At 35.4% G+C, this 16,901-nt stretch overlaps 1 protein-coding gene across 8 annotated transcripts in view; it reads right to left on the minus strand.

Annotated features, from left to right (window-relative positions):
* Positions 1-14,710, minus strand: part of NRCAM (neuronal cell adhesion molecule) — a gene marked incomplete at both ends in the record, with an annotated part of 71,566 nt that extends 56,856 nt beyond the window's left edge. For 5 of the 8 annotated variants that reach the window (XM_080638906.1, XM_080638902.1, XM_080638900.1 and 2 more), the window contains 8 exons: positions 1,099-1,283; positions 3,525-3,636; positions 5,717-5,773; positions 6,231-6,401; positions 6,779-6,901; positions 7,792-7,988; positions 10,946-11,051; positions 14,605-14,710. In XM_080638906.1, coding sequence (XP_080495032.1) covers positions 1,099-1,283; positions 3,525-3,636; positions 5,717-5,773; positions 6,231-6,401; positions 6,779-6,901; positions 7,792-7,988; positions 10,946-11,051; positions 14,605-14,710 — 1,057 coding nt within the window. Of the gene's footprint in view, positions 1-1,098; positions 1,284-3,524; positions 3,637-5,716; positions 5,774-6,230; positions 6,402-6,778; positions 6,902-7,791; positions 7,989-10,945; positions 11,052-12,262; positions 12,281-14,604 lie in introns of all 8 variants that reach the window. The other 3 variants (XM_080638903.1, XM_080638899.1, XM_080638904.1) reach the window with 3 other exon arrangements.
* Between the last annotated feature and the right edge of the window lie 2,191 nt (positions 14,711-16,901).

A 16,901-nucleotide genomic window follows, 5' to 3' on the forward strand; every position in this document is an offset into this window, starting at 1 on the left:
CAATTTATCTGAGTATGGCATGTGCAGAGACTAGAGTGGTCTTTTGATTAATTTCAGAGATATCCATGCTCATAGAAGTTAGGCTGTTAGAAATTAATTCAGATTTTATTACATGCCAAAAGTGAAATTTAAAAAAGGTAAAATACTCGGTCTCACTGAATTCAATGGGTGATTGCAGTGGGGTCAGATGTTTACCTGACACAGTTGAAAACACACAAGGATCACAATGAATGGAACACTGTCCTTATCAAAAGATACTATGTCTCCATCTCTTTTGCAATAAATAACTACAAATAGCATATGTTATCACATCTTGCAGTTAAATTTCAGATTTTGGATTGATGGACAGATGCAAACAGAAAATTAAACTTCTGCTCTTAAAAGGAGGCTGAATGTGATCATCAAATGATGCTGATCTACAACAAAATAAATGGCTATTTAGCATGCAAAATAAGCACTACAGCTGATTATTTCAATGACTAATTAGCTGTCATTCCAATCTTTCTTTCATGGCATTCAAAACATACTTACAATTCCTATTTGGACAACCATACTGTGTTTTAGTACTAGTAAGACATCATCATGGAGAAAAAAATGAGTAAGATAGAAAACCAGAAATGTCAAATAGGAGAGGAAAAGGAAGAAGAATATAAAACGGTAAAATAATAGTAAATAAGAAGAGAAAGAATCTGGGCTATATAAATAGAGAGCAGAAAAGATAGATAAAATAAGGAGATGAAGAAGTGAGATGGGGGGGAAGATAGAAAACAAAGGAAAAAAGCAGTCTAATAACAGATAATCAAAGGATCAAAAATAAATGTAGCACTGATATAAACTGATTTTAACATTGTCACTGTACAATCTCAGTTTAGCCTGATGCTTTGTAAAATGACATATTAAAAAAAAAAAGAAAGAGATTAAACATTGTAATGTCCTTCCAGTGCTAGAATTCAGTCAGTTTAATGATGATTTCTCAGGGTTTGGGCTCTTTTTTCCATTATCATTCTTCCTTTCAATTATATTTTATCTTAGAAAGCTTACTTCAATCTCACATTCTGGACACTGAAAGTACTACATTAAGGATTAATTCAGTATTACCTTTCACAGTTACTGAAATGACATGATGAGCAGAACCTAATGTATTTCTTGCTATACATTTGTAGTTTCCAGAGTCAGCTTCTGAAACATCAATAATCTTGAGAGTTTTCTTAAAGTTTTCAAAAAACGTTCTGTTGGCTGGCAGTTCCCCACCCTCTTTAATCCAGCGGATTACTGGTGTGGGTCTGGAGAAGCAAAAGCACAGAGCAAATTTAGGAACTTGAGAAATGGAACATGTGAGTTCAATACATTAATGTTTTGAACATATGCTTTACAAATAACTATTTTAAGAGCCTTTACCCAGATTCTGGGACATGTCCAGCAAATGTGCAAAATATGCCAGCATTTGTCTCTAGGAAATGACAAGTGTCACTAACACTGTCAATGGCCATCTGTTCGTAGGCTTCATAATTATTGAATACATTTGACTGCTGATTAGTCTAAAAACCCTGATGATTAATAAATGAAGTGTATTTCAAATCTTACTGCACTTATACTATTAAATTGATGCTCATGGTGCTTTAAAAGGTAGCTTCTAGATAATGACAAGTTTATAATTGTCCTTTGTGTGAGCAATATCCTAATGCTTCATGATTGTCATAAATTTTACAGCAGAGCTGTAAGAAGACAGAAGTATTTCCTACAAGGAATCAAGAATAAAAGGTCAGTGCAGAGTCAAGTATAGCTTCTTGTCAATGAACCATGCCTAAATCTTGGCTATATGCCTCATGTTGTCCACTGAAGTTGGAAGTCAGCCAAATATAAGTGGATATACTCCCAAAACTACAAGAAACTACAAGGTGTTGCTTACTGAGTAGAATGTCTTATCTCAAATAATAATGAATCAAGGCAAATATTCCCTTAGTAGTCTAATATCAGTTACTTTGTAACAGAGACACCTAGCAAAATTGACTTCTAATTATGGTATTAGTAATTAGGAACAGTTGTTTTAAACAAAATCTGAACCTGGTCCTGTGTGAACAACTATGTAAGCTTCCCTCACTGAACTGTTTTTTCAGAAAACTACATGACAGCTAAAGACACAAAGACATATAATGTATAATACTCTATTTCCCCCCTGTTTTTATCCAGCCATTTTACTGGAGTTTGGATAGCTGAATACTTGTATAGCACAGTTGTCAAAAAGCATGCAACTATGCTGCAGATGAAGATTACCTGACATGATGATGCCACTCCCACTTCTAGGTGTGGTTTTGCCAGTGGTGCTGATGCAGACACCTGAGCAGACCACAGCTGACACAGAAACACTGCACTGATGCTTGTATCACGCTATGCCAAGCTGTGCATGAGCATGCCCTATGGAGCTTAGGCAAGTGAACACGTGCATGATGCTGCGCTGCATCATTTGTGATTATTGGCTTTCTTCATGGCTACCTCAAAGCACTCTGCATTACATGCTTCTGTGCACTGTAAACATGTTTACAGTTCCTGAAATAGGTACTGAAGATTTTCTACTTATGCATGACCCAATCTATTCTCAGATTTCTTCTCGACAATGAAACTTAATTAATTCATAAAGTTAAATTGCTCTTTAGTAATTTTCTACCTGCACAATAACCGGCAGAAGCAAACTTGAATTACACTGGAAAAATAAGTACCAATTAAACTCAATTACAATGAGAAACTGGACGTAAGAAACTAAAGGTATGTTCTAACAGCTCCTACCTGGCTGATCTACTCCATAATTATTAGCATATGTAAAACTAGCAGATTTTATATAATCTGAGAGCCTAATAATTGTAAATATAGCAAAAACCACCCTAGAGGTTTGATTCCTGAGTGCAATTCTACAGATCTGTGTCCAAGTTTACCCCATGGCATTTCACAGAATCATAGAATAGTTAGGGTTGGAAAGTACCTTAAGATCATCTAGTTCCAACCCCCCCCCCCGTCATGGGCAGGGACGCCTCACACTTGATCATGTCACCCAAGATTCCATCCAACCTGGCCTTCAACACTGCCAGGGATGGAGCATTTATCACTTCTTTGAGCAGTCTGTTCCAGTGCCTCACCACACTCACAGCAAAGAATTTCTTTCTTATATCTAACGTAAACTCCCCTGTTTAAGTTTGAACCCATTCCCCCTTGTCCTATCACTGCAATCCCTAATGAAGAGTCCCTCTCCAGCATCCTTGTGTCCTTTAAAAAAGAAATGGTACAACCTGAATCCCCATATCCTGGGGATAAGAGAAGGCAGAGGCCATACTTATGTCCACAGTCAGTTCTAAAATCTGCTCATGCCCAAGTAAATGGTGAACACCCTTGAAAGAGCTCTTTCCATTTTACATTTCTGCTTCTTTCAAATACGTAAGTTTATACAACAGTAACTTTTTAAACATCTCTGAAGTGTTTCCTTTTGTTTCAGTATTCTTATTTAGAAAAACATTGTCTAAAAGGTAACTCACAATCCAGCTGCAATGCACTCCAACAAAAGCACATTTCCTCTGAGTTCCACTTTGGTACTTGTGCTACCTGTTGGTGTTAACAGAACTGGCTGCCTCTCTGTAACTGGCCTCGCTGAAACAGGAAAAAATAAAACAATTCATTTCTAAATATAATTTTAACACTGATCAAGTACATACATCCATTCTCACATTGTGGACAGGGGTTTTGCTCCACATAGGCCTTTAAATTAAAAATCATTGTGTTACACAACTACACAGTTCAACAAATTAGTTTTTTGACAGACATATCTCAGCCTGTTAAATGCTACAACTTTCAACGCACACACAAGAAATGTTATTATTAAAGACTGGAGCAATTGATAAATAGTTTTTACCTGGGCAACTATGCAACCTTAATACTAAACAGCCCCTGTTCACTTCAGCAGAAATAATACGGAAAATAAAAGGTCACTGATGGAAGTGACAGTGCAAGACTGAAAGTTACCAAAAATTTCTGGGCTTTCATTAAAACATAAATAAAGTTATTGTATTCAGAAATAGAAACCAAGCTGATAAAAGCTACACTTGACTTTGCAATATGCTTTGTTCAATATTTTCTATGCAATGTGAAGTGTCTTTTCACAAGTCAAGCCTTGTATTCTCCTCTTGCTATATATTAACTTCAATTCAAGCTGTTCCTCAGACTGGTAATAAAGAACCATTGATTAACTCACAAGAAATAACCACAGTAAACAGACAGCTATAAATATAAGACCCATTTCTGCTGGCTTTTGAAATATGGTATTTCATGTGCCTACATGGAAGTCACAATAAGAGTGCTTTCTGTAATCATAGAGCGCTTTCTGTAAATACTCCAGTGTTCTTTTATGTCTATTTTAAAATATAGGATTAAATTGCTCTAAACTGCAGTAGCAGTCTGAATCTTTACAGTAAATTAATGCATTTTTTAAAAAATGGGATCAGAATCATAAACTCTTGTTTATTAGGGTACAAGATTTACTGCTAGATTAACACAAATACAACAACTTTAATGCCATATGTGCTATGAATTTCTTAAAAACCAGACCATGAACAACTTAAAGATGGGAGAAAAGGGTGGTCTAGAGTCAAGATCACAGTTGATAGTCACAGGCAGTAATTAATTTACCCAGTTTCAGCACTGCCAAGGACTGCTGACTCATTTTGCAAGTCTACAAAAATTCAGAAGAATTACTTCTGGTATTTCTGAGTTGTGAGACAACTGAATGGTGTTTTCCTCACTAACTGTAGCTAGCATATCATTCTGTGTTCAGGTACATAGATCTTGTGTGCTCCCAAATGACATCTTGTTTTTATGCAAAGAATTAAAACATTCTGTGCCCCTGTTTTATTTTAGATTCCCATAAGTTATGATTTAATATGCACAAAGCCTCATTTGACAAGGCGAAAGACAAAAATAGAAAAAATACCATGTATTTTCTACCTATCTCACATAGTATCAAGTGGAAAGTCTAGAACCTCAAGTGTTACAGTATCAGTGTTGCTCCAAAGTCGGCCTCATTAAACATGCATACACCTGTTTGGAAGGGTTTAATTCACAATATACAACAGACCACTCAACATAGATTAATGTAAAAATCAGCTTAAACACCAGACAAACAAAACTCATCTTTCCCCTAAGAAGTTATTTATACAGAGAGTATTAAAGTGTTTAGATTTTAATTAATTCCAGTTTTACACTTATGAAATATGTTAAAAATGAATGGTACATCCAATAAGCTGTTAAATGTGAAGTGCATCTGTTAAATGCTTAGTTGTTGTTATTATTATTATGCAGCATGTGATATTGAATAGTCCCAGTGATAATTAACACATTTACTATGTAAATTGGAGGAAAAATACAAAGAAGCAACACAGTACAGAAGCAATCAAACAGGCAATTTTAAAAATCTGCCTCAGTGGGAAAGGACTCGCTTTTTGCAAGAGTTTGTATTTTTTATGAGCTATACGTTAAAATAACATTGAAACATTAAATACTTGTAAGGATCATACTGTGCAGTCCCTTTCTAAAGTACATATTATCACCAGCACTAGCAGATACCTTTATTAGAAACAGAAAAAGGAGCAAAAGGTTAAGTAGCCACAGAGGTGAAGTTAGTTAACTAAATGCTACTGTGAATCAAGGAGTATCAGTGGGGACCAGTGTAACTCACCACCATAAATATCAGTGTCACTCAAATTAGCAGCTATAGTGTCATTCAATGAATCCACTGAAATAAACAGAATATCATGAAGAATGCATACAAGAGGGATAAATCAAAGTACTGGAAATCAAAAGGTGATGATATGGCCACGGTGAGTTAATCAAATGATTGATTAATTTGTTTCAATAGTTACAGTAATCATAGTAACTTGATATTCTTGGATACGAAAACCATCTGAAAATTGTTATTTTCTTTATACTGTATTGTTTCAATAATTCAAATCTTACAAAACATTGTTTTAAAAGACAAAGCCTTATAAAGGGAAAAAATATTACAGCTTTTAAAAAGAATTATATGTCAGGAAAACTGGAGATTACTTTTTATGAATATACAGTAATGTAATTTCTTATTCAGAGTTAAAATGACAAAATTCCCTAGCGTAACATTACTTCAATTTGGCAAATAACTTGACGATTCTGGATAAATACTATGTAAGCATGTAATTAGGTAACGCAATACCTACTTGAAAAGACTTTTACCGAAATTGGTTGTTTCTGCTGTATAGTTTGTGTATGATTAAATCTTGCATAGCAGATATAGTCCTCCCTGGTGTCTTCTGGTTGTACATTAGAAAAATAAAGGTCTCCATTTAGACCTTGGGAAACTCTTTCACTTTGAGGCAGCCTTTGGAAAGCTAAGGGAAAAACAAGAACATGATTATCTCAATTATAATACACATTCCATCATTACAATCTGCAGACTCCTCATTTACTTGATTACACTGTTTGTGGGTTTGCAAATACAGACCCTTCCAAGTTTCCTCTCAAGCTCCCTTGCCTTCCCATTCTTCCCCAGTGGGTTAATCTACAGCTTACATTAAGAACTCCAGCTGCTTTTGGCTTAATGCTTTTGGACTGCGTGTCTGCTTATTCCTTTGTTTCTACAGATATGGAAATTCTCTGAATTTTAACCTAGAGGCAAGCCCTACCATCAGTAGTCTTGGTATGCAATGATAAACTGTGTAGAAAAACTGCAAAAAGCAAACTAATTCTGCACAAAAGCCAAACTCACCATTGTCCATCCAAAATATTATAGGTGGTGGTAAGCCAACAGGAGGTCTGCAGTGTAGTACTAGTGAATCACCTTCTCGAACCTGATTTGGTTCTAGTTTTTCTTTCGTCCACAAAGGGGATCCTACAGAAAGTCATTTTAATACACATAAAAACTAGGGATTGATAAAAAATCCAGAATCTAAGGACAAAGTGTACCCAATATTCCAGAAAACCAGAAGAAATTCATGCATCAGAATGCTGAGCCTGATCGTGCTTACAGAAGATTTAATTTTTGTTCTGTTTTGCTTTTTCTTGGAAGAAAAGTAGAGTTTCTTTAAAACGTTGTACAGCAATGATCTGCTGAAAGTATTATCAATGGATTCAAATTATTTCGGCTACCCCATAAAGATTCTATAATAGTTTTAACTACAATAATGGGGGGATAAAAAAAAAGCAATGCACTAAATTAGAAAAAAAAGATAACCTTCATGAAACAGTATTATACACACAGTTTTATTAGAACATGTGAGAACAGCACATTTTAAGGCGAGAAGCTTGAAAAACTGATCTGAGATAAAAAGCTGTAGAAACAGTCTACCATTAATCACAATATTTTAGCTTTATCTTCCTTTTGGTCCCAATCTGTTCTGCATTAAAGCTGTTATTAAAACTATGGAACAAATTCAACAGAAAGAGAATACAAATTGTCCTCCCTAGTTACGTGCATTAAGGATTTATACTTTTTATTCTAATTGTAGAATCGTATACACAACTCAACTTTAGATATGATAAGTATTCCAAACATACAAAAAATAAAAATCAGGAAAGCATTTTGGTTATGAAATTTTCTAAGGAATACTGAAGAGAACATGCAATACATTATTAAATCTGAATATCACAAACTATACAAAACTAACACTTTGATGATCAAACTTTCAAGACACAGAAAAAAACAGGCAAAAAAAAGAAAAAGAAAGAAAATAAGGAATCCAAAGTGTTTCACATTTTATGAACATTAAAAGCTTCACTTACTAGAGGGCCTTATTACAATATTGTTCGAAATGGCTGCTCCTCGTTCATTCCTTGCTGTACACTGGTATACTCCTTCATATGCTTCTGCCTTCCCACCATTCATAATATTTATGACAAGGGTCCCTGAATTTGGTTTCATTGTTACCTGTGCATCTTTATCTATATCAAAATGAGTTCCATTTCGTGTCCAGGAGAAGCTAAAATATTAAAAAGAAAAGTTTTTTCTTCAGTTTCCTTTTCCAGATTGTATGGAGAGAAAGAAGAAAAAAGTAATTTTCAGTAATACATGGTATTTTTTCTTTAGCAGATAAGAAAGACTTGTTCCCAAACTAAATTAACCAATAAAGTAATAGAGCACTTTTTAATTCAGAAATCTGGCAATGCTTTGAGATAAAAGGCTTGGCTGAACTTGTTAACAGGAGCCATTTCAAAGTCAATATTAAAAAAAAAATACATTAAAAAGATTCTGAAGTTAATTGTATTTGGAAAAGAACTGATTTTCTTTCTACTAAAGATGATACAGTAACATCTGCAAGAAATGATATTGCTAAAGCTGCATTAGCATTTCCATTATAAAACCTATTGTTGAAAGGGTTTATAAACCTGCCTTTAAAAACTTGCTCTGGGGTGAAATGTGTCATCTTAGGCCCCAGCAGGAGACTATTTCTTTAATTGGTTTGGCCATTTTAAAGTTATGCAAGTGAATTAAAGACTGTGGTAAGTTTGATTTCACTACTCTAACACAAGCAACTGCGATTCTTTAAATTAAATTTAGCAGTCTGATAGCCCATAATTACCCTAGTAAATTTATACTGGTGTTACTCAAAACAAAAGAGGCTTTAAAAAGTAGTCATTAAAAATTAAGACTATCAGAATTCATTAAAAAAATGTAAAAAAGCAGAGATTCACAGTCTGAAACTTAGACTGCTATAAACACCAATTATTTACTTATGCTTTGTTAATGGTCAAAAGTATAGTTACTGATAACTAAATCAACACCTGTGAAGTGCTGAACACTGAGAGGTTCAAATGCTATGCACAGCAGTTTTCTTACTTGTTACAGTTCATCTTCGTAATCTTAAACACAAACGCTATATATGCCTACAGGTTAGAATGCTTCCTCAAAGTAGAAACTTAGAATTAAGACCTTTTCCAGTACCTTACAAGTGACTCAAACTGTGCACTGACAACTATGATTTTATTTCTGCAGTATGAGGGCAGTACTGAACATGCTATTTGCACCTTGTAGCAGGGATGAGCACAAGAACTGGACCTGACCAGCAGCACTGCACCACGCTGCAGTGTTTTGGGGAGAAATAGCATGCATAGTAAACCAGTCAACCTGCTCCTTATGACCTTGCAGGTGAAGCTGTGGAACATGGGGTTTCTGTAATCCTCTGCTACCAAGAACTCTGAAGGATAGAGAGAACTGTCATGTAGCTCCAAATGAGAAGTGGCAAGTGTGGTACAAACACCTGAACTTGAGATAACATGGAAATCAGAATCTTTGGTTCTTAAGCTACAGGTAGCAGCACCTCCATAAACCTTTATGCCAACTCTCTCACCAATAAGAAGTTACCCAGTTTTAACAAAGAATTCACACTCTGGGCTCAGAAAGTTTACCTTCAGTTTCAGAGCTTTGAAGCAGCTCAAATTCCAAGACATATTTGCAGGTCATCAAAACTGATGGATCAGAACCATTATTTTAATAACTATTACCAGATATTTTATAGTAACTATCATAGCTATCATTACAACTATAAAATAAATTATTTGGATGTCATATCTTTAAAAGAAGCAAAAAAAATCATGAGTTTATAAAACACTTAAACCACAACAACTCATCAGAAAATTCTGCACTTAAATCCTGCCACTTCCTCTGTAGTAGGTGAACAAAGAGAGAGACACGTTTGATGGGGAAGATGAAGTTGTACAGCCACGAGCCTTGGCACATGACTCAGATAGGTCAGTCTCACAGACACTGCTCTTGTTCTCTCAGGTAAATGAAAAGGCATTCAAGAGAAACACCTGCAGAAGCAGTACAGTTGTCTCAAAGCACACAATAATCATCTATCCTTCAGGTCAACACCCAGAATCTTGAGACTGGCATGGTGCCTGCTAAATTAAAATGCTGCTAAACATAGCAGCTTTATGTAACTCCTACCAGTAACAGAACACTAGAAAGGGTGACAGTATCACAGATAATATCCATTCCTATTGTGCTGCCAAGCACGAAAATAATCGTGATTCCAAGGAAACCAAAGGAATAATGTAGAAAAAACCCTGGTTATTCAGAAGAACTATATTTAATGAGCTCTGTCTGTGCCTGACTAAACAATTATAGACTGACCTTGCTAGTAAGTTGCAGCATAGTACTCATAGCAAAGAGATGCACAATTCCCTTTACAGTCTCTGACATCAGGAGCAGTCAACTAGTAATACCAGAATGTATCACAGCTCCTACTCTTTCCAGTGCACTAAATCAGTATCTTGAAATGAGTAGTTTTCAAATATTTTAAGACACTGAAACAGGGCCTTAAAATGGAAGATGATCAGGAATCTGATCCATACACAGTTACCATTTCTGCGAAACCCAAAACTTACGACTATTAAATACACTTGCTAAATCAAAGCTACCAATCATTAAAATTGATACACATTACATAACTTCGGACAAAATGTTTATGTATTTCAAGATGAGGCTCCTAAAATGGAACTATTTACACAACATTAGATTTCCATTTATTAGTGTTACTCTCAATCTGTTCAGTGTCCAATCTTCTTACACACTGCCTAACTCTGGAATATGATCCAGTTCATGATATGGTACACCTCTTAGTGCCTTCCATGGGCATTTAGCTATCTGCTTATGTAATAATCCAGCACTTTTTAATTGTTAGAGCTTTGAGGAGAAAAAAAAAATAATACAGTTGATTGATGACTATAGAAAAATTTAAATTTCAAGTATGAAAAGAGTCAAATTTATGCCACTATCTGGTAGCTGTTTATATTACAAAGATAGGAGTGAGTGCATGTTTCTGCATGTTCAAGCACATACATATGCATATACTTGTTAATTTACAAAAGTTACATTATTTTCTCCTCGTCTTCCTATGCTGTTAGGCCAACAAAAGCAAAATAAAATGCTACTAACCTAGGAGGTGGCTTTCCTTTTGCTTCACACTGTATTACAATATTCTCTCGAGGGTCAACAATGTAATCTTTTGGAGATTGCTGAGTTATCGTAGGAGGTTGTGACACTTCAGTATGGAATATAAGAAACAGAGAGGAATTTAACAATATTTTCAAAGTACCACTGAGACAGTTTTGTAAGCAGAGAAAGCAGAATTTCAATATTGCAATAAGCAACCAAATCATTGACAGAAGAGTGGGATTAAAGCATCCTTTGTATTAGGAAGCGGAAGCCCTCTACTCTTGTAAATCAGTGTAGCTGTACTAACTTCCAACTGAGCTATGTTGATTTACAGCAGATGAAGATCCTTGCCAAAAGGTTCAGGGAATATCATTTCTATACATCAGATTTCAACAGATTTTCACAAAACCAAAGGACACTTGAATTCTAAACCCAGCATATCCTGAATGAAGAATTGTGAGACATATCTACACACAAAATGTCTTTTACCACACAGAAGGAAAAAAAATACATTGCTTTGTATTTCTAATCATTTCCCATATTTCCAAATTCTCTATGGGTTTAAACTTTTCACACATTTATTGTGCTCAACATACTGAATTAATCTACAAAGCAAGCTTTTAGAAACTACTTTTCAGGAGTAAAATATGTGTGATAAATAAAAGACTCTGTAAAAGATGAAAAAAGTAGTAACTAGTTTTTAATAGAGGACACATGTAGGAAAAGCCTAATACTGATTCTTCTTAAAAAAACCCAAACAAACAAAAACCCACACACCAAAAAATCCCACAACAAAAAACCCCACCACCACCAGCCCCCCTCAAAAAAAAACCCCAACCAACTAAACACTGCACGTAAAACTTACTAAATTAACCATCACACTAGAGTGGATTTAGGAAATCCCATAAAAGATGAGTTACACTGAAATAACTGTATCCACTATTCTTTAAGGATATAAAATTATCTCCAACTCGGACATGTACAATAGTATATTAGTATATATATTCCAATTAATTTATTTTTAACAAATATATTTACTCCTGAAAGTAGTAATAAAACATTGCTCATGCTGATATTGAGTAAAGATCTTAATGTTCAGATAGCACACCATCAAAAATCACACGGTTAATTTGTTCAAAATATGAGAACACTGATTTAGTTTCTGAACACTGCATGCACAAAGCATCTAGCTACAGCAAACCAAGTAGTCAACAAAATGTCAAAATCACACATTTTTGGACTGCAAATTCAATTTGCAATACAATCAGTATTAATTTTCAGCAGCACACAGCCTAGTTTTTGTGGACAGGAACTTACATTCTTCTAGAAGTTTTGCTTTTATTCCCCCATCAGAATCAGCAGTTGAATGGACAAATGGAGATTAAAGAGAAACACTTGTTAGTTAAAAGAAAATTAGCATTTTTGAGAGGGAAGGTAAGTATCTCTGACAAGTACATTGGTCACCATTAAAAAGAAAAAATTTAAAACATCTAGCAATGTAGCTCATGCAGCGATGCCTGAAATTCCAGCCACAATTTCTATTGAGTCAGATATTACTAAGTTTATCTCAAAGTTCATAGCATGAGAAACTTGTCTGAAGTGTTGACTTTTTAAGGGCAACCGTGGTATATTATTTTCGCCTTGCAAGGACACAAAACACTGATACTGAGGAAACAGCAAATCAGAATTAATGGACGGCACTGCCCTCATGCTACAGTCAAAATCAATCCACCCATATGACCATACGGAAGAACAAAGAGAATGCTTCAGGCTAAAATTACAAAGATGAAAGCTTCTAATTCTACTCAGACATGCAATCCCATTTGGTTTGAAAAATAATTAAAAAAAAAAAGTCATTTTAGTTGTCACATCTTTACTGCTTAATTCAAATATTTTGCACTATTTTCTTCTCATCAAGGTTTTAGAGCAAGTCAAACTGCTTTCTGTCAGCTGCACTGTCAGTTATCCTCTACACTGACGAGCATAGTAACTGCTAACTGGCATGAAACCTAAAGGTTCAAATGATCAAGTATGTTCTCACCACCAGGCCTCTCTGGTGGGCATGTAGGGAAGACTCACAGAAAACGAACGTCCTACCTTGGTGGTGCTCTCCCTGAGCCTGTTCTAACCATTATTTATGAAAACAATAACATCATTATGGATGTAATTTCAGTTAATATGATTTTTGGCTAAAAAAAAAAGTATGTGATAGTATCAGACCTAATGAAGTTATTAAACATTATGTAGGAGGGAGCAAGCTAATCAAGAGTTAACATAACACATCTAAAAGGGTTATTCATTTTTGTATATTGATGCATTTCTCGTTAATTTAACCTGAAGCGTTGCTCTATGCAATAGATATTAGAGCGGTGCAGATTTACATTTATTCCTAGACTACAAGATGGGTTTAAAACACTGTTTCTAGCCTACAAAAATATTTAGTAAGAAAAATAAAAACATTCATTCATCAAATTTTTATATACCCTCTTTAAGCCACAGTTTATTGCTCTAAAGGCATTCACAACACAAGTCTGATGTTATTAACATATATTGATCTTGCTACAGAAATACAGGGCATTGGTTTGAGAGGCTTGTAAATACAGGGGAAAAAAAAACACTAAAGCAGTTGCAATGTATGTCAATGATTATTAAATTAAAAGCATGCGTTTATGGAAGGTAGGAAAGTATGAAAAACATGGCGGTAAAGAAAGCCACGCAGATTAGAATCATAGGCAAATTTACTGATATATTAATCCATCAATTTAACACCAGCCCTATTGTTCTCGTATGGTAATTAGTTTAACAAATGAAGAGTCACTGTGAGGTGCAACACGGTTCACTGAATTCTGAAAATGTGATCATGCTTATCTCAAGAAGAAAATAACAACCTGAAGCATGAATAATTTAATAAAATTAGTTATCAGAGCTACAAAACGCAGCAGCGATCATTGACCATTGCCTTCAACACAGCTGTGCTACCTTCAAGGTTCCCCACTAACACTGTCTTATATGAGACAAGAATTCTGAATCTTGGTATTTCCCCTCTCCTAGAAGTTTTCTCACTGGTTAATGCTAGAGTTCTGTGCTCAGCACACATACTTTTACTTAAAAGTTAGGTACTTAACTGTTTTCAGGCACTGCTTAGGAAATCTAAGAGTCTAACTTACGCTTCTGGATCAAAAAGTAAGATGCTTCCAAGTGTCCTGAATTTCAGGTATTTGATTCTTTTATTAGATCTCATATCAGCTCCTGGAAACCTCTTCAATGCAAATAAGGATGTTTGTTTACAGCAACTAGGAATCGTCCTGGGTTTTCAGCAAATAAAATCTGGATTTCACAAATAATTAGCATTTAACTGGGCTTCTCTGCCCTTCTTTGTTTCATCAAATAAAGTGTTCAATCAAGGCACGCTGAAGTGAGAGTACCCACGAGAATCCTGCTAACCCTTCTCAAGTGAACAATGTAAGTAATTTTACATACACAGTTTTTGAAAATATTCAATAAATTAGAATAATTATTCATAATCATAATATCCTGGCTGAAGTGAGCAAACACATTCCACGTTCAGCTCCATGTCAGAGTTATCTTCATCCTCCTATGCAGAAATTATTTAACTAATCTTCCATTATTCTGCACTTACTTAGCAGGTTAATACTTACAGTCAAGAGGTACATCCAATGCAGAAATCATATGGCACAGAAAGAGGACCAAGGAAGCTTTGCTTGCAGATATACTCTTCTTTTTCATCATGATTTTAGGCTGCATTGAGTAAATCATACTTGAAGAATGAAGTTCAACTTCATCAGACTAGGTAGCTTGGAATAGTTATGTGAATATAGACAAGAAACCTGGCAAATAAAAATAAGAGAATAATAGTATGGAGATACTATAGAGAGTTGAATGACTGCATCTTAATAATACTATGAAATACCAGCAGTCTACACACTATATCCAGGGGTAATTTTTACGCACCATGTGCTCTAACAAGATCCAAGAAGTTCCCAGGACACCTAGATCATAACAACTCTCATAACCTCATTGAATGGAAATAAAACATTTATTAAAAACAAGTTTTTAATTTATTAAAATCTATTAAAACAAGTTTTATTAATAAAACAAGTATAAAGTCCAGCTAGTTAAAAAACCCAGTATATACTAAAGGAAATAGTCCCCTGAAGTAGATCTATGGGATTAAAGCTCTGAATGCTCACCTAGTCTCCCTTTCAAACACTCTGCACAATTCTTGGAAAAGGTTATTTTAGGCATCTACTCCAATGAAAACATGTCTGACTACAAATCTGCTGACTAAACTGCATGAACTTCTCCCTACTTTGGAACTCTTTCCAACAGATAGCTGTAAACTGAATACAGAAGACTTCATGGATTGCCATACTGATGTGCTAACTTATGAACCACATAGGAACCTACGCTCCTATTCCTGGATTTCTGATTCCACCCGAAATATGTAACATAAAATACTTTGTCATTTCTAGCCTGAAACCAAAATCTAATTAACTGGCAACTCACTACAAACTCTCTTCTCCTTCTTCCTTGTGTGAATGGGTGGCATTAATGAAACCAGAGAAATCTGGTTTTGAAATGTGCTAGATTTTCTGCCTCAACCAAGCATGAGAGATTGCATTAGCCAGGGCAGAATTATTCGGTCTCCCTCCTTAGTCTTACTGTATTCAGGACAAAGCTCTAACTTAGAAGAATGTTGAAGGAGTAAAAACTAGCTGCTGCAAGCCCCATCATCATCACCAGTTACCTACAAAGAGCTATAAGAATACAGCCTTAGAAATCCAAATAGCATTTACACAATGCACTCTCAGTAAACGGACATCAGCTGAGGAAGCTCTCAAATGCCAGACTCATCAGAAAGTTCACAGTAATCATCATTAATTTACCTTGAAGAGAGCACTTCCTCAGCTATCTGCAGATGTGCTAGCAAGACTTGCAAAGAAGCAGCTTACAAATGTTGAATAAATAGTTATTTGTGCTTTCTGAAGTTACTTAATCATTCTATGCTAGGAATTTCCCTCAATCTTTAAGTTACAGAATAAATTATGTTTCTTAATTGCTGCTGCAAATTGTCTTTCTCTGAACAGAGACAGGAATCGGAAACCAGAACTGAGGTGTAGGTAAAACTCAACATCTCATCCTAACCTAGTGCATCCAACTCCCCGATCTGTCACTATCTATAACATGTTTGTTTCAAAATCAAAATAGCCCAGAGGGTTAAACTGCTAGAGATGGACTGCTTCTTGGAGCTTTTGGGAACTGCTGACTGGTGCACTACATTAGAAGGCAAATTGCTTATTCACATTCAAAACTATCTACAGTGCTGCACACCATAATGAAACAAGTAAGCATTTGTTACGGCAGATTAGAAAGATTACAAAACTCATCAGAAGAGAGAGCACCTGAGTTCTAGCCTTTGCATAATTATTTATCCAAACAGGAACTGCAGAAGCAGGCAAGGTTGCAAGCCTAACTAAAAATTACTCAAAAAGTGGTTTAGGCATACAAGAGGAAAGTATGACAAGTACTCGGACTTTAATGGAAAAATAACCTGAACTTACTTATATTTTAAATGAGTGCCATAAAGCCCTGGGGATTTACCTCAGGAAGGGGAGAATTGTTTCTTCCTTCCCACTTTTGGCGTATAGTTTCCTATGCTCCCCCTGCAGTAAGGGGAAGGAGAAAGGCTTCTCTTGAGAGTCCCTGAGAGCACTCCAGCATGTTTCCTGCAATGAAGTGCTCTCCAGAAGAGCTGATTTTATTCCATCGACTACAGCTGTCTCCTCCTCTCCAGTTAAACTAGGTTCTCACACACTGTTCTTTTGATCTTTATGTCATCTCCTCATTACAGCATCACTGCAATTAACAAGGTGCCCTCTCTGTACAATGTGTTTGAACCAGGATTTACAGGATATTCTCTGAAGTATTCTACAAG

The sequence above is a fragment of the Psittacula echo genome (assembly GCF_963264785.1).
Source record: "Psittacula echo genome assembly, chromosome: 1".
NCBI classification, from domain to species: Eukaryota; Metazoa; Chordata; class Aves; order Psittaciformes; family Psittacidae; genus Psittacula; species Psittacula echo.